The 25,500-nt window shown below is 40.8% G+C and overlaps 1 protein-coding gene across 2 annotated transcripts in view; it reads right to left on the bottom strand.

Moving 5' to 3' along the window:
- Positions 1–24,876, bottom strand: part of LOC119396195 (carboxyl-terminal PDZ ligand of neuronal nitric oxide synthase protein) — a 50,230-nt gene extending 25,354 nt beyond the window's left edge. Inside the window, exons 1-8 of one of the 2 annotated variants that reach the window (XM_037663297.2) lie at positions 24,224–24,876; positions 23,853–23,924; positions 23,594–23,683; positions 23,117–23,175; positions 22,184–22,292; positions 8,740–8,890; positions 3,939–4,186; positions 108–329 (exon numbers count right to left, since the gene is read on the bottom strand). In XM_037663297.2, the coding sequence (XP_037519225.1) occupies positions 108–329; positions 3,939–4,186; positions 8,740–8,890; positions 22,184–22,292; positions 23,117–23,175; positions 23,594–23,683; positions 23,853–23,924; positions 24,224–24,331 (1,059 nt within the window). In that variant the 5' untranslated portion in view covers positions 24,332–24,876. Of the gene's footprint in view, positions 1–107; positions 330–3,938; positions 4,187–8,739; positions 8,891–12,134; positions 12,556–22,183; positions 22,293–23,116; positions 23,176–23,593; positions 23,684–23,852; positions 23,925–24,223 lie in introns of those variants that run through there. The other variant, XM_049415893.1, reaches the window with a different exon arrangement.
- Between the last annotated feature and the right edge of the window lie 624 nt (positions 24,877–25,500).

A 25,500-nucleotide genomic window follows, 5' to 3' on the forward strand; every position in this document is an offset into this window, starting at 1 on the left:
GATAAACTCACCATAACACATGCAACATAACAGAATAAATATGTGTACTGGGTCAGGAGGATGGAAGAAGGAAAAAACCACTGAGCATTTTGAAGTAAGGTACCCACCATGGCTTCAGAACGAGCTGTTGCCTCTGCCGAGAGCTGGTCACGTAAATGGCGGGCCTGGCTGATAGCTGACTGGGCCTGCTGGGCCTGATGCTCCATCTGAGCACGCATCAGCTGCAATTGGTGGTACAGGGACAGTGATGTTCCTTCTGGCACGAGAGAGGCAGGCGCAGCAGGTGATGGTGGGGACAGGCTCGACCCGCCATCACTTGCAGCACTCACCTGCACAACCATTCCCACCCACATCACAACCCACTCACGGCTCAGGGTACTGATATACAGTATTAGAAACAAAGACATATCAGCAAATGGTACATGGACACTAGCTCACAAAACATGGCGGATTAAACAACGACTACTGACAACCATCAAACAAAATCAGGTATTACAAGTCCATACCACACAACAGTGTTTGCGTTGCTTTCTGAGTTGAAAATAAAGTAGTGAATGAAATGTAGCATATCGTGATTTTCTGTGAAGAATTCATTACCTACATTTCTAAACTATCAGTTGCTGTCTATTATTATTGCAATAGCAAATATATGGGCACTCTCTGGGGGTTTTTGCCGTTCACATCGACGTCATGCTTTGTATAAAATCCAAATCGATAACATCATCCTGCGCATCATATGTTCTACGAGCTAGTAAAAGCGCACGAGTGCTTGGGACGAGCGCGGCTGAAGCAGAAATTAAAAGAGCCAGCCATCTCCGTCGCACGAAGGGCACATGTGATGACATCGCATGTGAGGCCTGGCGTTGATGGCTGGTCAAGTAGAGAGGAAATGCCCCGCGAAGAAGCGTGAGGGGGCACTACTGGGAAGGGGAGAGGGCTGCGTCGCTCGAGCAGCAACTGCGAAGTTTGCTCATAAGGGTGTGGCCACGAGAGCTGGCATGCATGCTGTCTCGACAGACATCACACCTGCTATGCTCTCAACGCTTACTTCACGTTTACAGGACTGACAGCATGAAAACCATTTCAGTTCTGAAGAGCCTGTATTGCCTTAAACCAGCATTTTGTTGAGTTACGTGAGATCAGATCCAGAAGAGTTAGCTGCCAGCCTTAGTCGCATAACATTCCAAGCTGTTGCTATAACATTCACTGCTTCACCCTCGCAGCGAAACTGATTTTTTTTTTAATAATTTCAAACAGGGTGCACTTGCTGCTATGAAACGAACAAGACGGACATTTATTGATGGTGCCTCAAAGCTCCAACAACCACTTTGTTCATTTTGTGGCACTCATTGTTGCTTACATTACCAGGTCTGTGTTCAAGTCAATGTTTGCTTTCTCTTTCCCCTTACCTCAAACTGGCATAAGCTATGTTAGTTGTTTCATCAATAAACGTTTATTTATATCTCCTGCTCTATTGTCCTTTGATTTACTATGACATAATAAATGAGCATGCCGAGCCTTTTGCTATGCTAACCTCCAGTTATTAAACTCACTCTATAGCGAACATGTATTTTCACACGCTCGTTAAAGGGGCCATGACACGGTCACCCAACAATTTGTGGTTTTCCGGGAAAAAAAGAAGTAGAGGGTCTATTGTGCCTGTATATATATGAAAAATGGACAGTAAAGGAACATTTCAATGCAAAATGAGCCCTAGAAGTTTCCGGCTATAAACCCTGCCCACCTACGAGACCGCCATTTTGCCACGGCTAATGTGACGTCATACACTGCATGTAGCAAAGCCGCTGTCTTCTACCAAAGTTTCATCCGTTGCAAATCTTCAATTTCAATGCCAAGCTGAAGAAAGCTGAAATAGCTCGACTGCACGCACAGCTGACCTCGGAACAAAATCATTCACCGAAATACAAACGCTCGAAAAGTAAGCATCTTGTTATGTCACGGCTCGCGAGTGCATCAGTGTTGCCGGACTCTAAGGCCACTCATGTGTTTCAAAAAATATTCAGTTATAAATGAAGTTTTTGACCAAGTATGCTAAAACTTTGCCAGCTTGTCTGCGAATGCACGAGGATTAACCCACATAACACAGATTATGATCGAAAATTGGGTGTCATAGCCCCTTTAATGAAAATTATTTCCTCACAATACATTCCTGGAATAAGAAATCTGTGTGCACAACGTGTGGGCTATGCTGTGAGAATAGCATAGCATGACAGTTGGTGTTCAAGAGGCCGTGAATTTTTACATGCCAAACCCACAATATAATTATGAGGCACTAATTCATTTGGACCACCTGGGATTCTTCAACAAGCGCCTAAATACAAGTACACAGGTGCTGTTGAATTTCACTCCCCACTGAAATGCAGCCACCATGGCCAGAAATCAAACCCACGTTTTTGTGCTTAGCAGCCACCAGCTTAGCTGTTAAGCCACAACAGCAAGTAAGGATGCGTGTTCAATCCCAGATTGCGGCACACGCACTCTGATGGAATGGAATGCATGACCCTTGCACAACGTGCATTGAGTGAACATTAAAGGGCATCACAAATTTCAGTTGCACACTAATGTTGTAAGGTCTAGGCAGCATTTTAACAAAATAATTTTTTAAACCGGTTAATTGTAAGAGGAGGTAAAGTAAATTGACCTATCGTATTACCATGCCACGAGGAGATGTGTTTCACTGTCAGTGCAGACTCTTTTTGTGTCAGCTCTCTTTTCGTGCATTCGTGTTTATTCCCGCGCTGTTGAAATTTCCTTCAGACACTCTCTTCTTTTTCCTCAACTAGCCTGCACAAAGAGTGTTCCTTCACTACTTTTTCTTACATAGCAGAGCCAATGCACCATGTTGCATTCACACGAAAAGGCCCTTTTCCTTTTTTTCTTTTTCTTCCTGTTTTGCTTTGTGACAAATTTCCAGTGGTGGCATTGTGTGTGCCCTATTTTTAACTGAAGACACGTGCTGTGGTCAATGATGGGCTCCCTTGAGAGAAGACAGCTGCAGCCTGCGGTTGAAAATTTCTGCCATTTTCATGCCATGCATCAAATTCATACTTTGCAAACACAGTCGTTACTGTATGTTCTATTTCTATGCTCAGTTATGTTCATTTACAATGCCCAAATGTCATAGGTGTGCAGCCGTCTGCCCCGCACCTTAACTCAGTTGGACCTGTCCCGTCATTGTTTAAAGTGCAGGGCTATGGCCACGCAGGTTTTTGACGACAATGGCGACAGAGGACGCCTGACGTTGCAGTCCAAGAACTACTTACTTCCTATCGTTATTCTCGGAAAACCGGGGCCAAGGGCAAGTCATTGTGAGAAGCACGTCATCACCTTCATTTTCACTTTTGCATCCATTGCGAAGCTTCTTTTCTTTGGACTCGACCAATAAGAGGGGGAGGCGCTTCGGTGAAATTTTGCCTCCCCCCTCCTCTAATGGAGAACCCTGCGCACGCCTATGCCAAACCTGATGAGGGGACCCTTAAAGATCCCCGGACAGTCAAAATTTATCCAGAGTACCCCACATTTATGTCTCTACGTGGAACAGAAACAAAAACCAATGTCAATTATTTACATGTGTTGTATTAACAAAGTCTCCATTCTAGTGAAAATTTGCCTAACCAACTTCACTCCATAAAGCTTTATTTCTTTGTCTGGAATGGAGATGTTGCACCTTGGATTATGAGCACATGCAAGATGAGTTGTGTTTTCCGTGCATATATAAGAAGCAGTTTGAAGGGCATGAAATAAACAGTTGGAAGTTTAGCACCTACCTGTCTCTTTGCGTGTGTCGTGATTCTTTTTCCATATGTGTCGCACTAATACATGCTGCAGTTATGAAATATACCAACATGCCCGAACAAGGACCCTTCAAAACTTAAGTGAACATAACCACAATGCATCCTGATGAGCAATCTACTCACCACAGGCTGGGTGCAAGCAATCTGGTTGACAGCTGGCTTAGGTGATTGTGACTGTGACTGCTGCTGCTGTTGCTGCTGCAGCAGAGTCTGCTGTGAGCTCCCTGTTGCTGGGGATGAGGATGAGGCCTTTGAACTGCAGTGAGACTCTTGGTGTGGCGATTCAACAGGGCTAGATCCCGACTGTGGTGCTAGTGGCTTAGTGTCGTCGCAAGTGCTGTCTCTGTCAAACTTTTCACTCTGGTCCTTTTCTGCAAGCAGTTACATCACAGTGGTTATTTCTAAACCCGCAGTAAAAAAAGCCACAAGTGATACTATAAAAAAACGGCACAAAGTCTTTCATAATGTGAAGAATTATGCTGACAAAGACACATCAAACTTGGCACTCCTCATTATGCTGCATCTTTGGGCGAGTTGGTGGTCAACAAACACTACACTACTTTAAGTGCTGAAAAAAAAAGAAGCAACGGGCACAAAGTTAAGGAGAAAAAGAGAAAGGCAGCTATGTTGTTTGTCTCTGTCTCTTCATTTTTTTTCTTCCCTAGAAGATTTTGCTATTTATGGCATTCTTACACACCAGCCTCTTGCACAAAAACTTGGGTGCTATAGTGTAAATGTTCCAGCACAATGGCAACCTTGGAAAAAAGTCTAAAGTTATTCAAAGCATGTGGATTTGAATCAAGTGAAGAAGCTTGCATACACTATTCCCAACTGCCTTCCCTGCTGCCTTAGCGACTACTGCCTCCAGTAGTAAAACACATTCAGTAGAAAGGCTCACTAGACCCTAATTAAAATTTGGCCTTAAAGGGTCCCTGAAATGGTTCTTTTAAATTGTGTAAGTGGCTAGGCTACAACTCGAGTAATTCATTAGCACAATAATTTAAGTGAAGCACCTAGTATCAAAGGAGCTACAAACAATTAAAGGTTATCCTCCTCCCAAGTCGTGCTTTTTTTTCCCTTAACTTCTTTGCTGAGCGGTCGGGGGCTAAGCTCTGCTTTCACAATCCTCCGCCCGCACCCGGCAGACCACAAATGCCACGCTCCATGTTTGTCTGGTTCATACCTGCTTTACCAGGTGCTACAATAAACCCTGCCGCTAGGCCGCTCTCTCCTCCTGTCAATCAGATCAGATCCAATCAGATCAGTCACACAAGTGACATCCCTGAAAAGTGCCACGTCCCAAAACAGAGGCGGATGAAAACTCCATGTGGCAGTGCACTGCGACTTGTAGTAATGCACATACTTAAAACTTCACATTATTTCAATCGATCTGTTAATGATCCAAAGCACTTATGCTACCAGCTCAATGGATTTGTAAAAAAGTTTTAAAGAACTTATGGGAAGCTTGAGCTGCACTCTTCTTGAGCTACATGCCACAAGAAGGGACATCTGTGCGTGTAACATTGACTGTTTCAAACTATTCTAGAATGCCTAGTGCAAGTGCAGTTGCGAAGTGCCCACTACGCCATAATTCTTCCTTTTGCAAATTGGCGAGGTACCCACTACGCGTCCGTAAGGTGCCACACGCAGCTGCACACTTTGTAGTGGGTGGGCAGCTTTCACCTTTTGTAGGTTTGCCTATATTTTTTACATGAATGATGATGATATAAAAACCGGTTGTGGTACTTTGATATAAAGTACAAAGAAATAGTATAAAACAAACTTCATCAAAATCAAGCCAGTAGTTTACTGAAAAAAAGTGGGACATATATGTCCCACTTGCTCATGAGAGTGTTTTCAAAAAGTGGAAAACATTGTCCCACTGACTCATGAGGGCACCATCTCGCGATTTCATCAACGGGTATTTGCGATGAAACAGCCAAAGCAAATGGCACAGAGTATCAGTTCTCAAGTTGTGCTGAGGAAAGTTGTGCGGACCTCATTTCCAGCAGTAGAGCACCACCTGCATGTGCGCCTCTTGTGAGCCTTCTTAGCGCTGTGGTTTGTTCCTGTAAAGCTTACTTCACCGCAAGCACCAACCATATTTTTGTCCATTTGCCTGTCCTTGCTTTGGCTGTCGAAATTGTCGAGTACGGCTGTTGTCCCTGAATATGTGCCTACTTTTTAGAAGGTATTTGATATCAAGAAAAATATTTCCACGCACCAATATCCGCAATTACGCTGAGGGATGAGCGTGGCAATTTCGCAAGGGATTGTGTTTCAATGCATTTATCTGTGAAGTTATTGCGCAAATTTACAAAAACACGGGATGACTAGAAGGTAAAGTCACCTCTCTGAAAAACCAGAAAAAGAGTAAATTATCCGGCATTTTGATTGGTAGGTTCTTTCTATCTGAAGAGGAGGAAAACTCGAAGCTATCAAAAAAAAAATTGATGGAAATTTAACGCCATTGTAACACTACTTCCGCTCTTCGAAAGCGTGGTGAAAGAATTTTCCTTGAGATTACGAAGACATGGATAAGATATGCGCTAATTGCAACGGGTGGGACACGGGTGGGGCACGGGTGGGGCAGTGGGACACATGTGTCCCGTTGTCGCACAAAGGGTTAAACCACCCACTCGTTGTGCACTTCACGTGTTTTAACACCTGGTGCAATTCTATGATTGTGCAACGCAATATTACATGCGTTAAGATGACTCCTCCCCCTACATGACATTCTTATAGCGTTTTTTAACGAAGCTGTTTTAAGCACTGGTGTGGCTCCGTGGTAGAACACCTGCTTGCCATGCAGAAGACTCGATTTTGATTTTCACTTGGACCAAACATTTTCATTTATTTATTTGCATCTATTTCGAATTTTCGCCCACGGACAATGCCAATTTTTTGCTCACAACCAACAACGCTGACACCGGAATTTCTGCGAAACAAGCTCTTTAATGCTATCGCATTAAAACCATTTCAAGGCCTCTTTCAAAATACCAGTTTTCTCATAAACCAGCCCATGTCTCTCCCCTCAATCACACAATGCCAAAAGATTCAGACCCTTCGTTCTCCTTGTTTTGACTGCTCATTCACAACTGCCACTGTACTATACTAAAATGGGGCACTAATGTTTTATGTGGTGAAAGAGTACAGTCACACATTCCAGGTCATGGTGATTAGACACTCAGGCGTTACATCATGGGGATCACAATTAAGAGAACCAGAAGGTGCCCAGAAGTGCCCCAGAACCAGCTTAAAGAAAAACACAAGAAAAAACAAAGAACAAGCATTTCATGCCAGAGATGTGCAATGTATCACTGCTTCATAGCCCCAATGAACCTTTTTTATCAGAGAAATGGTGACATGTTAATAACAATCTTTCTGTAACACAGTAACTTTTTCACCTGGGATCTTTATATTTTTCAGCACTTCTAATTACCGATGCCATTGCTAAACAAGGTTTCACTAAGACATTTACTGGCAGTGTTCTGGCTTGAAGTTAAAATTTGAGATCTTTTTGTCTCTCTAAAAATTTTGGTGTTCAACAATTTATGTTCTTTTTTCAATAAAATATTTCAGTGGAGATTCATGTCCATGTTGCAGAGTAATTTATGAGAGATGCTTTAATGCAAGTGACAGGATTAGTTTTAACTTTGGTTTCTTGACACTGCAAAGTTGCAAATTCAGTCTTCTAACTTTTCTTACTTTGCAAGCAGCTAATGGAAGCTTGTACCTATGTTGATAATGACAGATGAAGGGCTCTCAAAATGTGCTAAATAAAATGTGCAAATGGTACTGCAAACATAAAACGTACATATTAGTTGCTTTTTGTGAAAGTGTCATTGTGTGTTAAAATGTATTACATAAAAGCTCTGGGAAGCACCTAATTGGATGTAGTTCCCGCATATTACCATTGCACTCAATTGAAGTAATATGTGTATGTTGAAATCCATTCGTAGTTCTCTAAGCGCAGTGACTCAATCCACGCAGGCATAATTACTGCGAATTGCTGCATTCATAATGCATTAGTTAATAATGATCAATTTTAGGTCACTAAGGTATTTGGAATTGGAACGATAAACCATGAAAATCCATATGCAGCCCATTACTCCTATGCTGGCTGCATCGACATACTAACATCTCCCGTAGATGCAAGCACCACAGTTCCTCTATGTAGCTTTTGTAAAGAATTATGCTTAGCAACCACCTGAATAAGTACATACACAATCTTTCTTGTGCTGCACCACCACCATGTGTGGCTGCTGTAATCGGGAATAAAAACCACAATATCAGCGTTTCTCATTAACGTGTCTCTTGAGATGCACATGGACACTTGAATATGGAGAATTGATTTGCCATATTCAGGTCTGGCCTCGAGTTCAAACCCTGTGAAAGCCAATTTCCCCTTTCTTAAAGGCAGAGTTTGTCCAACTAAATATTTTCAGCAGCATTAAAGTATAGTGGCTAATCATTAGTGAACCTTTATGGCCCAATGACAGTTACAGACTAAGGCTGCTTTCAACAGTACTACTAGCATGTGCCAGATATGCCCAAAGAGTCATTAAATTCCATTTAGTGCACTAATGGGCACAATGTATTATTTATAAGTTGCATTTGTTACATATGTTTTACATGCTACCACACAAACTCACCGAGCTCTGCCAACTTTCCCTATGTGTTTAAAGCATGCAGGTCCGCATAGAAATTACTAAAAAGAAAACTGGCGTGCATGTGACCCCTTCATACATGTAGTTTCCTACATGCAATATTTATTATTCCTATGCTCTAACAACAACAAAAACATATAAGCCTTCATCGGGTAGGCCTCCATGTGCTCATTTAAGCTCAGCAAGTAAAAAAAAAGGCACTTGTTTTACGCTTGCTCTGTTACAGTGCTCAGGAGACAAGTTTTTTGGCAAACCTCTGGAAATGGAGTTCTCGCTGCTGCTGTGCCGAGTAGCTGACGGGAGACTGTCGCTGGCGACCAAGCTTGACGTGGCATTGGCCAGGCTCAGTTTATGGCAAACCTCAAAGGCCTGCCCAATGGTGCGCACCACCCGCATGGCCTGGCTCTGCAACAAAAACACAGAAATTACTAGCCTGACGTGATGAGCACCTGAATAGCGCTGCATCAGTACTATGGCTACATCTCACACAGAATTATTTCCTTGAGAGGAGCACGTAACTTTTTTTTAATTGACTTGGTGTTGGGGCAACATCCATACAGTAAAACATGGAGGTCTCATCTCAAGTTATTTTTGTCAGCATGCCCCAAACGATGGCTGCCGGAAGCATTCATGTGACTTAGCAAAATTTCCAACTGAGCATGTGCCCCATATATCGGTTTATCACCTGCCTTTAAATTATATATTTTCATTTGATACACATGACGAAACTATTGCATTTTTGCTATTCGTGTATTTCAGTGCACGCTGTGCATTCTTGCCAAAATAGCTAAAATTAATTTAATAATTTTGTACATTCTATGACATAAACACTTGAACTTTGGTCTACTCGTAATATTTCTACCCTATGCAGAAGTGACATAATACAAAAAAACGCTAGTACTTCACTTTATACAAATTTCTTCTTTCATTAATTTAGACACTAAATATAATCATAAATGCTAATATACAAATGATCAGAGAGCACTGAATAAAGAGAACAGAGGTGCCTTAGAGATGTTTTTACATAAAAGATTTTTTTTTAAATTTGGCTCAAGCATAAGGCCAGCTTAGGACTATCAAGTGAACAAGCCTGATCCACATGTTAACATTTTATGCTTGAATATTATTTCAACACGCTTTAAAAAGTTCAGGAGCCCTTCACTTTCGGGCCAATGGGGGGCAAGCGAAGCTTGGTGTCGGCATGCCTGACCTACTGCTTTTCTTTCCTTCCTTCGCACTGAAAATGCTCTCTTCTAACATAAGTGTTCAGTTTTATTGTAGGTAACGGCCGTCCCCAGAACGCTGTTTTCAGGCAGAACTGGCATGGCGTCTCTCATCTTCTTTCCAGTGTTCGTGAGCCTCTAGAACGGCCTAACAATCTTGTCACGCAATCATGAAAACGCAGGTTAGGAAGTCAATTTTCTCGAAGTTGGAATTTTCCTGAAATCTGCAATCTCTGATATTGACCTTATGCATTGCCCAGCAAATCACTGTTCGACTGCCAACACAAAATATTTTAATGAAGCACCCAAAGAAAGTGTACTGCTTCGCAATTGTTTTTTGCATTGTCAGCAGAACACTGTCATATGCTTCTTCATGCCGCATTTATGAAAGTCAAAGATGCAACATCAGCAGCAATTGACGATGCAGCATCGCCAGCAACTTCAGCAGCAGAAGCACAGATAAAACAGCAGAGCCTGATCTAGCAACAGTCCCATCAGCAGCTCCAACAGCCGCCCGTTGAATTATCTGCCAACCACAAGGATCCAAGCCCACTCATGCCTTCGTGCTTCCTGCTCAGAAAACGCGCAATGTGCTTGCCGCAAGATTTCGGCGCCGTGATCCCTCAATCAAAAGCTGATGCGCTGTTGCGATTTCAACCTTTCTGAAGCGTACTGAGCTGTTTATTTTTATTGTCGTTTAGTTTTAATTTGTCGTTTCGTGAACACGAGAGGACATGTTTACAGCCTAGAAATTGCGGTGGTGCAGGCTGTGCTTCTGCAGCCCTAGCGCGCTGAAAAGTACAAAAAAAAGGATAATAAGAGATACATAAAAATAAACAGCTAAGTACACTTCAGAAAGGTTGAAATTGCTACAGCGCATGAGCTATCACGTCTGTCAGTCGTGTCGTCGATTGCCCGGCAGTCCTCTACTGAGATGGCTATGCGAGTATTCATGCGCTTCTTGAGACGTATGGCTCAGTTGCATAGCTCAAAGCGAGCGTTGAGTGCTATCTGAACAAGCACAAGAAAAAGATTAGCTATAAGCAGAACTTTCGGAGTATAAAAGATTTGGATAACACCTTGTTCATGAGCTATGCCAGAAGAAACTCTCTCCGTCTCGGAAACTGCTTCAGCCTCTTCAAACGGATCGTCGTAAAATGTACAGATGCATCTGTGCCTGTCAAAAATTTTGTTCCTGAGCAAAATGGTGCTGAGGAGCTAAACTTAGTAATTTACTTAACAGAAATGTCTTCTCTGAAGATGGCAGTGAAGGGAAACGTCATTGTCGGACGTCCTACGCCAGGCACAAGAAGGCTGAGATCGTGGGTGCCATCTCCAGGACACTTTCTGCACGAACTCAATCTTCCTTCATTGCCTGTCTCGCGTTTCATATGCATTAGGGCACAATAAACTGTTGCATGCGAAAACCCGACTCGAGTATGCATCTAGACGAACTTTTCCCAATAATTGCTCTCACCAGGAACAATATATTACGACAAGTACAAACACGCATATGTACAAATTTGCACTTTAAAGCAACCCTTCGTCTTTTTTTCTGTCAATTTGATGTTTCATGAACACAAGAGAACATACTTAAGACCTAAAAATCATGACAATGACAACTATAGGTACAAGCTCGCTGATTTAAGTGGTTGCGCGTGAACATCAATTTGGATACTTTGGCGGCTTTGTAACTCGAATCACACAAAAATAATGCAACATGTTTTTAAAGATTAAATTAGAGCACGCACTGGGCTTTAATTCTGGGGAGTTTAAAGAAAGTCAAAGATGGCTTTTTTTTATTGCATTTCACATTATTGTATTTTTGGACATGCCTTCATTTATGCATCTTTGGTTTGCGTTTGACATCATTCGCGGCAATCATATTTAACAAAATTGTTAAACTAATGTGTGACAACACCCTGGGAAATTTTGGAAATTCTGAATATTAATTTATAGAAGCGAAGCAATAAAATCTGAAACTAGAGCATTATTGAGCAAATAGGCAACAAAACTGCAAGATGACATTTTGTAAATGCACGTTACTCATAGTATGCCAAGAAAAATTTTGAGACTCGCAGCTACAATATTATTTCGTAGGACCTCGTGAAAATCCCATTTTCGCGCAATTAGCAAAAAGCGGTTCTGCTCGGGCGAGACTTCCCAATTTTTTTGACTAAGGCCAAATTTTTTTTCACAAAATGGTTTCGTGGCCCTGGAAACTCGAACAACAACATATATTTTTTTTCAGCGAAATTAAAGGGGGTCCGCGGACATGCACCAACATTCTAATCTGAACACACCCAGCAGTAATCTTGGACTTTTTTTTTCTTCGCTAATTCAAGCACAATTTTACTCCATTGTTGAAAAAACTTAAAGACAAAAAGGGATATAAATTACTAAACTCACAGCATGCCATCCCTCACCTGGAGTTCTATGTCCTCTAAACTAATGCTTCTCCTAAGGCCTGAAGTCCTTGCAAAGTCTTTCTGTGAATCAGAGCTTCTTTCGCCAGCACTGACAAGAGCTTTGCTGCCGTGTATCACATTCCGTGTCGACTTGGTTGAAATACAGCCAGTGTTTGCCTCATACCCATTGTCCACTTCTGGTTCGCGAAAGCTAATTCTCTTGACTGCCTTGTTTGTCTGTGCAGCTGATTCTTTCTCTTGACTTGCCTTTCCCTTCTCTGTGCGGGAGCCAGCCCTTCCAAACTTTTGCGAAAATGCTCTACGCATCCTTGAAGCATGTGGCTGCTGCCATCACTCTTGGCAGCCTTCCATATCACCATGTATCCAGCTTGTTTGTCACACCACAGGGTATCTCTTATGGCATAAAGTCAGAAAATGGCTTAAATAAACTGGGAAAATTCATTAGAGGGATGCTGCTCACGGAGCAGCAAGAAGATGGCAACACCACCAACAAATGAAGCATTCCATCCACACTTAATTTGTGCTCAATCAGCAAGTGCCACTGGAGCCCCACGAAAAAAGAGCCAGTTGTGCACACAGAAATTCAAAGCAATAAGAATAGTGCATAAATTCTGAAGGCCAAACTTGCACTTCTGCATGCATTAATTGAAGGTTTCATGCATGCACCAGGCCAGTAGGCTCTCTATCGATAATCACAATGGAATCACTCTCCTTTTCTTCCAGCAAAGGATGCATCACTTCACGAGCTGGCGCTCCACCACACAAGTTCGAGAAAAGCAAGTACTCGGTGTCCCTACTCAGTTCATGCTACACTAAATTAGCACTGCACATAGGAACAAGCTCCCTCGATGTGCACCAACAAACCAAGCGTCAGAGAGTGACATCGGTCTTCTTTCATCCAACAGCACACAAAATCATTTCCTCAAGCTGGAGGGCAACACAGTAGACAATCTGTTTTCAGATACGCAAATGAATGAATGAAAACACTGCATGAGCAATAACTGTCCAACACTCCCTCGCACAAGCTTTCACAGGGCATAAAATGCCTTTTTCTCGCTGGCCAGACGAAAAGCCGGAGGCAGATTGCCCAGCTTTACGTCAGATGCGTCGTGAGCCGGCCAGCCCCTCTCCCCAGCCATTCTAAATTGGGCCCTCTCCCTCGCAGGCACTGGAATAGCGCGCCACCGACCCTCCAGGGGGAGGCCAGCAGCTCAGCTCCGCCTCCCTTCCCTTGCTGTGGCGACGCATGCGACACGCACAGTGTATGAGGGCGTGCACTTTGTTCCTGGCACGCTGTAAAAACAATCTCTAACTTCCGAGTCCACGAGCAGCTGGCTCCTTTGTTCCCCGGCCAATTGTTTTTGCTTTTGTTGTTTTAAGCCTTTTCTTTCGCAGAATAAGGGGCATGAAGGAGGACCATATAGTTAGAAGTGTCGGAGAGTGTGTCAGACTACATCCCTCACAGTTGCGGAACGTCAAGTAATCTGTGCTGGTAAACAAATTTGGCCTGCTACCCACTTTCAGCAGCTTCATAAAAAAATAAGCCACACTGAAATGCCTTCAACAGAAGCAACCATTTTATATTGCATAAAAGAACTATTTTCTAAGTGCAGGACAGATTAATTACACCCTTTTGTGATTGCAGCAGCATTTTCAATTAAAAGGCAAAAACAAAGCTTATATTTTAAATTATTTACATAAGAGTATCACAAGACTGCACTTTTCTCCATACAGAGAGCAGTGTCACAGAGCAGCTCAAGTTATTTACAGACTATAAGGAGTAACTTTTCAGTTGCATTGTGGTGCAAGTATGGATAAAAGAACCTTTTTGACAGCCAATAATATGAATGCTGTCAGCAGCAGTACAAAGGTAACCAACGGCAGTTTCCTACAAGGTGTGCCATTTATAAACACCATAATGACAACCTGTAACTTCTTTCATTGCAATGTTTTGGGTGCATTTTTCTCTCGTGTGCATTACGTAATAAGCATAAAATATATTGAAGTAAAAGAAAATTACTGAATAAAACTACGCTGTTGCTCACAACAAATATCTAGGCTTGCAATCTTTTAGGATTATTATTCTACAAGATGCGTAAAACAAACTAAGTTGTCTAAATTGGCAAAATGAAGTCACTGCATTTAATACCACTCACAAATATAGAACGAAATATTCTATTTCACAAAAAATTATTTAATGGAGCACGAAAGGTTTTAACATCAAGACTGTTCCCATAATGAGATACCAAAATTGTTACAGAAGCAAATATAGTCCCATTTCTAGTTTACAAAGAGAATACATTCAGTAGCAAAAGAAAGTACCACATTTCATTTTAACTACTGCAGAAAAATGGGCAGAACCAAAAAGAATCAGTCCTATAAAAATGTTTTTCATGTTTTCTCTCTGTAAGAGCAAGCTTTAGCATGAGAGCTCCTACCTCCATACTACACAAAATCAAAGAGATAGCTTTTTTTTTGGCACCCATTGCATAGAATTTCATCAGGGCTGTTGAATTCAAAAGAGAAAGTTGAAATCTATGGAGTGTAGAAAGCATTTCATGGCTTTGAATGCCAGTTTTCTCACAAACATTATTAAAAAATTAGAAAATTTAAAGAAAATTCCAGCACAAATATGTCAATACTGTAGCTGTGCTACAAATAACAATATCGAAATTCTGTAAATTGCACAAGACAAACAAAGCAGGCAAAATTTGATGTGTTAAACACCACTCTGAAATATACCTCTATATTGCACATATGACTCTTGCAAATCCCTCATGAGCATTGTAGAACTTGTGCGTAATGTATGAACTCATATATCAAATTTGTCAACTACGGGTGCTCTAGAAAATGTACTTCACAGAACTGCAATATGTGTGAAGTTAGGCATCTGTAAATTATTGCTGCAATTTTTTTTTTTTTGGCTTGCTAAGCTCTTGGAACACTTGAAAAAAAAATTTTTCATACCCAAAATCAAGTTAGCGCTTCACAAAGTTACCAGAATTTAACTTTCTCTGTCAAATGCAATAAATCTCATTCAAAGAGACCCAACTGTTATCTCATGAAAGCAGTTCTGTATTTCATATGTATTATTTGAATAGAAGAATCGGAGAAGAGTCCGAGATAAAAGTTTCCTCTTAATACTGTCTACTACTACTACATATTGTCTGCCACGACCGATTTCGCAGCAAGATAAACAAAAACTCAGTCACATATATTAAACAAAACTGCTAAGACCTTTTAACTTGGTGAGCCTTCCATAGCCAGAAGCAAACCTACTACAAAACGTGCATTTTCATATACCGTGTGTAGCACACACATAAAATAAAAAAAGCTCAGATCATTACCCATGACGACAACACCCCTGCACCCACCACTTTCTTTTCAGCACAACTGCTTTGTTTACTAAAAGAAAGTTTTGAACGTTTAAAAATTCTGATACATCCCATAGTCAAAACAAGGAATCCAATTATAAAATAATGACATTATGCATAAAACAAATAGTTTCAAACCGGTCTACCTCTTCTGCTTAGCATAGCTTTGTTCAATAAAAGAAGAAAACATATAAGAGTTCTACTTTTTTTTTAGTAAAGTACAACGTGATTCAGGAGGAAAGCCATTCATGATCTACACCACACAAGAACTTCACCCAATATTAGGGGTGTGCGAATATTCGAAAGTTTCGAATATTCGTCGAATATTACATTCGAAATATTCGTATTCGATTCGAAAATCGTGTATTCGAAAAGTTTCGAATATTCGATAACTTCGAATATTCGAAAAATTCGAATATGCGATTCGATTATCATGCATAAAATAACTCGTCTTCCACATTGCTGCGTTCGTATAGCTAAACACGTTGCCGAGAGGAGCGATACACATCGTAACTACACGGAGGCATGATATCTGCCTGCGACGAGCGCCCCAATGCGTATGATTTATTGCTGGTGCATCTCCGACGTGCAGCGCTGTTCGCGATCATGTAACCGTACATTTTCAATATTATGCGGCCGTAACGTGCCGCACTACCACTCGTTCACTATGCGGGACCACTTCTGAAGAAAGACAGTGACCCATGTGACTGGTGGCGGATTGTTCAGATACCCCAGTCTGGCATAGCTTTGCCCCATGTACCTCCCTATACCAGCCACTTCTGTTCCAAGCGAGCGTGCCTTTTCAGTGGCAGGGGGGGGGGTGTCTCTGTTAGAAGGGAGCGCCTGCTGCCTGATCATGTGGAGCAACTCATATTGCTTCATGACAACATCTAGTCATTACTTTCATTGTGCCGTATTACTTGCTTGTGTTGTGCATTGTGCTAGCCTGGACATTGTATTCTGGAGATAGCAGTGTATGTTGTGTTGCCAGTCAGGGTGTTAATGTGTTTTTTTTTCAAATAGCTACATGTTAAATGAAATATTGTTGCTGTGGAGGCATTTTTCCTTTGATATTCGATATTCGATTCGATATTCGAAGGTGGATATTCGTATTCGATTCGTATTCGAAAAATTTGATATTCGCACACCCCTACCCAATATACAATGCCCAAATTGACTTAAGCAATGCAGTCTATTACAAAACACAGCATGAACAAGTCGGAACACTGAAAGAAAAAGAGAACTTCTGGTGTGTTTTCTTCCTTTATGTGGGCTATTTTTTTCTCAGGCCGTGTTAGCCAAGGTAAGCAGTATATTAATGCTAGGAGAATGTAAAGCAGAAAGGGCGCATAGTGAAATATTTTGCTGCATTTTATAACACCAACTCATAACTCTACAACAGAAAGGATATGCTCAGCTCATTTCTAGTCGTACAACAAAGACAGTATTGTAAACTCAATCTCACTTTCCTTTAAAGACAATTAGTCATTAAGTGCATAGACAAAAAAAGAGTGACAAAGGTCTGATCCTTCTTCGAATGCCCTTAAAATTGCTAACTGAGCTAGTTGGTACATAGCCATCTTGTTGAGCGTGCAGCATTCACAGAAACAAGGACCAAGGAAGAAAGGAACAAGACTAGTGGCGCCCCTTTTCTGTTCATGCTATGTCTGCTCTCTTTTGCTTGATGGAGGCGAAATGCTAGAGGCCCGAGTACTGCGTAATGTCAGTGCACGTTAAAGAACACCAGATGGTCGAAATTTTCAGAGCCCTCCACTACAGCGTGCCTCATAATTATATCGCAGTTCTGGCACATAAAACCCCAGATATTATTATTATTGCCCTCTTTTGAGCAAAAATTATGAGTCAATAACTCACTCGGACTATTTTGGATGTTTGTAACTAAAAGTTGTCTACTATAAATTTTCGGGTCGAAAATTTTGCAATTTTCGCTTTCTTTCCCCAAAAAAAGATTTCATACCAGGGCACAATCTTGGTTTTCAGTCACTGGGAACCTGGCCGCATTGACCGGCTCTCTTGACTTGTTTGTGACTTTCCCCACCACCCAGAATTTCCCATTGCAAAACAACCTTACGAGGTTGTGCTTCATATTGATGAATTTGTTGTTAATGGCCAACAGTGCCATACACAATATTTGCGGATCAGACAAGATTACAGAACTTTCTATACCACTGCCCACCCTTCGAGCTAACAAGTTACATCCTTCAGTATTTTTCCAGCTATTTTACTGTCAACAGGAATGTACCCATTCTATGCATATGACCTCTCAGTGAGCTGTATATTTATTTTCCAAGTGACCATTGTACTTTGCAAAAAGAAAGAAAACATTTGGACCTCTGTTTTCAAGCTATAAACAGCCTCCATCTCCTTTTGCGAATATCAGATACCCCCACAAAAAAAAAAAGACACAAAAACTGATGCCTGCTGAAATGAAGAAAACAGACACTCAAAACTACATGATTCACAAAGCAAACATTGTAATAATCTCCAACATCTTTCAAAACTGTCCGCAAACAACTTGCTGCAGCAACAGGCAAAGTAGAAAAGTTCCACTGACTTATGAAGTTTTTCTTAAACCGATGTTGATCATTCTAGCTGCAAGTGTTGCAATATATGCATTAAACATTGTTGCTTTAATTTAATATTTATTGTTCGATTTCTGTGAAGAAATTTACTGTGCTCAATCATCAGAAGCAAGCCATTATTCTACATACAAAATTTTTTTGGATTGTCTCTAAATGGTAATTAGTATATTTACTGGTTAATGGCAACAAATATAAAACAGTCATACCTCCTTCAAGGACTGCCAGGAAGTTTACCACGCTTAAAATTCTGGTCACTATTCTCTAAATAATATTATAGCACTCTCTATTCAGATACCACAATCTTTGTCCTGTGGCATACATTGTTTCTGGTTTGTCTTCCAAGAATATTGTTATTGCTTATTTCTTTCGCAGTTCACAATTTTTCAAGAATTTTACTGACAACTTCCCACTTGTTGCATGATGCGATTGAACACGGATTGTCTTATTCATTTTTTACAAAGAATCATGGCCCGGACATTCAGCCAGGACAAACACATTAAAACATGTTGCCATCCTCCTCGTTACCAGCTGTTTGTGACAGAGACAATGAGCAACTCACAAATGAGCCAACTGCCATGTTTCAGTGACACCCATGAACCCTTTGGCCAGGAAATACTTTTCTTACATTACCCACTTCTGCCTCCTTCTGTGTCAAAACCCTCCTTTACTGCCTAAACATACAGCCTCTAGTCACAAATAAACAGGACATAATCATTTCATTTTGCCGCAAGTTCTAACCTAGTTCATGCAGAAATAAAAACGTTTAAAAAAAATCAATTCCCAAGCACCAAATGAGATAAAGCAAATGCATCAACATGACTGTCACCTGCCATGGAACAAAAGCAATGCACACAGCAGCAGCCCCATGCTAAGGACCATGCCACTGCAATTCATCCCACACCCACTGTGCATACACTTTGACAATAAAAGAACGATGCTTGCACTAGCAACCATATGCAAAGCACAATCAGTGTTTCCCCAGCATGAATTATACGCTGAAGTACAAAAAACGCAGTTGCGTCTTTATCAAACAAGAACAATAACATTATGCAACTAACTTCACCATTCAAGAACAATGCTTGGCAAAATCTGAGCAACAAGCGATAAAGGATAGCATACAAGTTGGTGTATACGAAAATATCTCATCCAATTGTCTCCAGCTCGGGACATATAGAAATGCTGCTTCAGTACAGCATATTCAGCGCAAGCAGCTTTTTTCTTTTTGTTTTTTGCACTATGTAGCTGGTTTTCCATCTGCTATGGTGGCTTATTCCACCACAGTGTAGCAGTTAATGGAAATATAAGAGCACCGTGTGCCGCTGAGAAGTGTAATGTGCTTTATGGCCATATGTATAAACCTCAGCTCAACCCAGCTTATCCAAGTGATCTTAAGAATACTAACATTAGCAGGTTTCTTGCAAGCGATAATCTATTCATCCCAACATTCAGGCAAACTATGGAAAATTAACTGCTTGACAAGGAAAACCTTTTTTTAGTATGTGTAACATTTGAAGAAAAGGACAAGATAGGACAGGGCACACAATGCTATGAACACTGAAAAAAAATTTTCCTTGTCAAGCATGTTTTACCAACCAACCCAAGCAGCCACCTTGTTATAAAATTAATTGCCTTATTCTCTGAAACAGCACTTTGGATTTTTACACAATAAAAAATTTAATCACTGTCATCGGTACATATATTTCCATGCTTCAACAAGAAATATTTTCTAGACAAGTTATGTGAACACTTGCACTAACTTACAATTTTGACATTCTTTTGTTATCAATATTATCTGTTGCTTTTATTTTTTTTTCCTATCACTATTTCTCAATATGGAATTTTTTTACTGTTCCTAGAAGAATTCAATTTGCATTTGTTCTTTAGCTGCAATGTGTTGTATAGTAGTTTGTTCTTTGGTTTTATCGCACTCATTTTGTTTCAATAATTTTATGATGCCTGTGTTATATGTGACCTGTTTAAACTAACTATTGCGTACACTCATGTATTTATACCATGTTTTTGTTTAATTTGTTTTCTGTTTTTTACTTTTGCATTTTCCCAAACTTTTCTGTAATATTTATTGTGGATGTAGGCTTTGTATTTCATGCTGTAATCAGCACTCAACATACATGTGTTTAGTATTGGGATGTGCCTCCAATGGTTTTTCTAACTATGGAATGTTCAAAGGTAACAAACATCCCTAATTGTGTATTCATGAAAAAGTGAATAAACTTGAACATGAACTTAAAAAACACATACACACCTACAAGATACCAATGTAGCAGAGGCGACAACATATAGATAACAAAACAAAAATCCTCACAGTTTCAATGTACCACTTACGACGTTAAATGATTAAATGATTAAAAGTTGAAGAGCTAGGGCACGCCTTTAGCATTCAGGTACAAGCAAGTATTCTAACATTTCCACAGTAATGACAGAAGTTTGCAAAATACTACACATTCGATATTTAGCAGCACCTCAGCTCTGCGCTTCTGTATCGCAATGTCGGTCGCATGTTTCCCTAACTGAAAGTCATAACAGCAAAATGCTGGCACTGTGTGTTTCTTCTGGCTTGTGCCATCCATTTGCACAATGAGAAAGAATGAAGAAACCACGGCAACTTCATCAGTACAGTGCTGCAGAATGCTACAGTAAAATGTTGTGCTTGAACTCAAATAATTCGATTATGGATTATGCAGTAGAACCTCGCTCGTACGCTTTTTAAAAAGACACGGGAAAGAATGTATTATCCGAGAAAACATACAATTCAAATTCATTAAAACATTGCGCAGTTTCCCTTGATAACGATATCGTAAATGTTGGCACCAGGAAATCGCACGAAACAGAAACATATCAATGAGGATCTACAGTATTCATTTCTTGCAGTCAACATAATTTTTAAAAATGCTGAGTCTCCACAAATGCTTCAGATGTCAGAAAATTTCATTAATAAAGGGCCTGAAAAGGACGTGGCATGTTTCTTAAAAGAACTGAAACAGCGTAATAAACCAGCCAACTACAACTTTGTTGTTGTTGTTGTTGTGATACTACCATTGCGCCTGGCTCAAGTTCATGAGTTTAAAAGAAGGTGAAAACTGTGGTGTAATTGCTCCTCACACTATTAATAGCAATACTATATGAATTAACACTTTCACATTCAAATGGGCTGGCAATGTGAATATCACATTTTATAAGCTGTCAAACTACGTTATTAACAATAGTAACCGTACGTTAGGATACCTGCGACGCAACTTTAGTCGCGCCCCTCAAGCCGTGAAACTAACAATGTATAAAACATTAGTCCGTCCAAAACTTGAATACGCATGCTCCATCTGGGACCCTTTTCAACTGAACTTAACTCATTCGCTTGAGATGGTACAGAATAACGCAGCACGCTTCATTTTATCTAATTACCATCGCACTAGCAGTGTCACGTCAATGAAACGCACCCTTTCCTTGCAGTCACTTGAATCACGTCGCAAAGCATCTCGTCTCATACTTTTTCATAAGATTTTCAATCATCCATTTTTGAAACCTCAGTTCGTTACGACCCCATCTTATCGCTCAGCTCGTTTAGATCATCAACATAAGGTACACGTCATTAGCTGCCGCACTAACACTTTTTATCATTCCTTTGTCCCACGCACGTCCTCGGACTGGAACCACCTTCCCTTCGACATCGTTTCCATTTCAAATCATGCTCTGTTTTCTTCCACCGTACAGAATTACTTACTTGATGACGCGTGAAGTTCGTATTATATATATATATATTTCTTATTTCAACTTTTTGTTCCATATTTCTTATTGTACCTGCATTTGTATTAAGTTGTATTAGCCTTACATTGTATCTTCATATGTATTGTAATCGTTATTATTTTGATGTTATTTTGTTTGATTTGTTTATAATCTGTTATTTCATGTACCCCACTCCCCTCTGTAAAGCTTTTGCGATTGAGGGTAAAATAAATGAAATGAAATGAAATGTGCAACAGTAAAAGGATTTCCACAGACTCAGCAAAATAACAAAGAAGAATAGAGAGAAGCGAAATAAGAAGTCACGGCATACCTTCTTTTTGGACTTGAATACATTGCACTTAAACCCATTGCCACCGCCATCTCGTGCAATGTAGCTGAAGATCTTCAGGTCTTGAGAATCATGTGAAACATAGAAGATTCTGAAATGTGTAGAAATATCGGTAAGAATTCAGCAGGCACAACAGGTCAGACAAAAGTACCAGAGACAAAATGATAATGTCACAGGGCTGAAATCTTGAATAGGAAAATGAAACAAAATATGTACACATATACGGACACATATGTAAACCTAAGTCACCTCGTATAAAAAAAATAGGGAAGTGTAAGCATATATATTCAGGCTGTCTCAGTAAAATACATAAACCACAAGTTACATGCTCGGACCAATGAACGTCGTCACAAAATTCAAATTGTCATTATCAAAATTACACTCAACACTACACAACACCAAATCCATTTGAAATATAAAAAAGTGCAGTGGTAATTGGGAATAGCGTCAGACTGGCACTATTCTCAATTTGGACTGTAGCACTGTACCGCGTGTACGTTCTGCATCTCACCATTACTTTCAGTCAAATACAACAATAACAAAGTGACAAAAATGCAGCTGTTATTGATGTAAGGCACCAAGGAACAAGGTTTGGTTTTGTCTTTTTCAGGTGCAACAACAAAGAGCAGTTAAACACGGTGAAATCATCATCATTTATATTTCTTTCATTAAAAGTTACTCCTACCATGAGAGGGAGGAGTAACTTTTAATGCGTGGATAGAGTGCTAACAACAGAGCTATAATTAACACCCATGGAAACTATCAAGCACTAAACTTTTACAGTATATAGTACAGAAACTAGCCTAAACCATAAATTTATGCCACAAATGACTAGGCTATTTTAATGCACTTCAGCTGTGATCACTTTTGCATGGCCTTTACATTTATTACATGCATAAGAGAGTGAGGGCTCACCTATAGATCGGATGGTTCATTATGAGGTATCTGTTGTCATCCCATGCCCACTGGTTTTTCTAAAAACGTAATGGGTTTCAGATGAGAATCGCTTCATTAAAGTACATTAACTAATGAAGTACCAAGGACACAAGACGGCATGACAATTAACCCATGCACATGGTCTAAAACTTTTGCTGATATATATATACGCAAGACAAAATGAAGGGGATGACTAATACAAATGATACAGTTGCTGCAGTTGGATATACGGTGTTTCACAATTAATGGAGCGTGTATGACAAAACAATATTGCAATATACATTTGAAAGGGGGAAATGTGTAAATTTCTGCTACATTACACCTTCGGATACATGTATGCATTAAAAATAAAGTAAAAAAATTGAATGGTATAAAAGACACACAACCGTAACACAGTTATATGCTTCCGAGCATATGTTCCAAGACTATTAACATGGAAGTGAGAGAGACACTCACATGTTTCTTGCGCAAGATGATTTTCACCCCATCAACCGAGATGGTAATTGTCACCTTCTTTTTCTTGACAGATTCTGCTTTGAATTCATACTGAAATAGATTAACATGTTTTCGCTCAACACCAGTGATAGCTAAGGAGGCGAATCTATGCCCAATTATTGCAGTACGTCCCAAAACAGCAAAGGGGTTTGTAACGCATCACAATAAGTCATTTGTGCAAATAATGTCACAACAAAACACGAACGACCGTAGATCTCACCCGAATTCTGCGCATAGCTGCGACGATTTCAACTCGGCTGCTGGGTCGAGGAACATCCATGGTGCCAATGTACTTGCAAAGAAAAGCACAACATTACGCCACTATTTAAACGGGAAATGTTCTAAGTGGCACTGATTCTGCACAGTCCTTTACATGCAACAACAGAGCCGAAAACTTAGCGTGACACGCCCCACACGAAGAAACGTGCAGAGAAAACTGGCGATTCTTGAACTCTCACACTTGGTTCCTGGAATACGCTGGCTAGATTCTCGCACGATGACCTTTGCACCGTATTCTCAGCAACAGCAAATAGCTACTCTCCTTAAGCAAGGAGACTGAGCAGGCAGTCGGTGAAAGCAAGAAGTGCTTACCTTGGCGTTAAACGATATTCCATGTTGAAAAGCTTCTTCACTGTGCAGGGGAATTCTGCTGTCGTACGCATCATCGCTTACTAAATTATACTGCTTCTTGGATGGCATGATGCAGCTGTGCACACCATACTTGTCGCTATGACGCCTCGGCCACTGGCACCCGAATACTTGAAAGGCACCGGACGGTGCACATCACAAGACTGAGCTTTGGAATCTTTTCGATACAAGGCGCACAACGAGCAGGTGAAAGTTGCAAAAGATGCGCCGGAGCACTTTCACATCCAGCGATCCCGCCGAAGAGACGCCCTCCTCGGATGCTCTTGCACTAGGATGCTCCTCTCGTATCTCCAAATCTTCAGCGATCCGAGTTTCGTCGCCGTTCCCTTTTTTGCGCGCCTCTGATGCTCACGTTGTACAAGCGTGCAGGTGAAACGATTCTATCGGTGCCGTTGATCTAAGTGCCGGGTTATCCAGCACCCACAGCACAGTGGCGCATGGTCACGGCGAAGCGTTGCAAAACGTGCCCGGTTCATAATGCGTGCGAATTGCAGGAAGACATGTTACGTTTGTTTTTCTCTACTTCGACAGACCTTACACGACCGTCAAGCCGCTACAACTTTGGCCTATTGAAAATCAACTTTGCTCTCTTTTGTATTTTTCGCTAATGATGATGATAGTAAACATTGAACGGTATGTTCAATACGGAAGTACACCCACTTCCTTAATGACCATAGCCCAGAATTCAAGAATAGTTGCTAAATAAAGACGCAACAGCGAAAAGTTAGCGCGCTTGCGCTTAGCAAACGTAGCTTTCGCGGTTTTCGGCTCAGCTAGCTCAGCATAACGATGGTTGGAGTGGAAACCAAAACTAGAGAACCAAAACCAAAACTGAAAACGTTCGCTCAGCAGTTCCCACTGAACGAGTGAGGCTTCACATGTTTCACAGAGTTCAGAGACGGCAACGTTACGACGTTGTTACTTTTTCGTTTAACTTATGTTTAATGACATGGCGTCACTTGCGATACTCATAGTTTGTTACTTTACTCTCAACTTTCCCCAATGCGAATGAATGGGCAGCAGCTGCGGACCTGTGACGCACGTGCACGTGTTTCTCTGGTTTCCTCATTGTGATGTTTCCCGCGGTTTCGGACAATATGATCAAGTGCCACTCGTTTGTGTGTGCTATTATCGGTTTCTGATGATTCATCGCAAGAAGTTGAAGCATTTCACCACAGTGGTCGCAGAATTCGCCATGTGCGACTACTACGACGTGCTGG

Source organism: Rhipicephalus sanguineus, chromosome 1, assembly GCF_013339695.2.
Source record: "Rhipicephalus sanguineus isolate Rsan-2018 chromosome 1, BIME_Rsan_1.4, whole genome shotgun sequence".
Taxonomy (NCBI): Eukaryota; Metazoa; Arthropoda; class Arachnida; order Ixodida; family Ixodidae; genus Rhipicephalus; species Rhipicephalus sanguineus.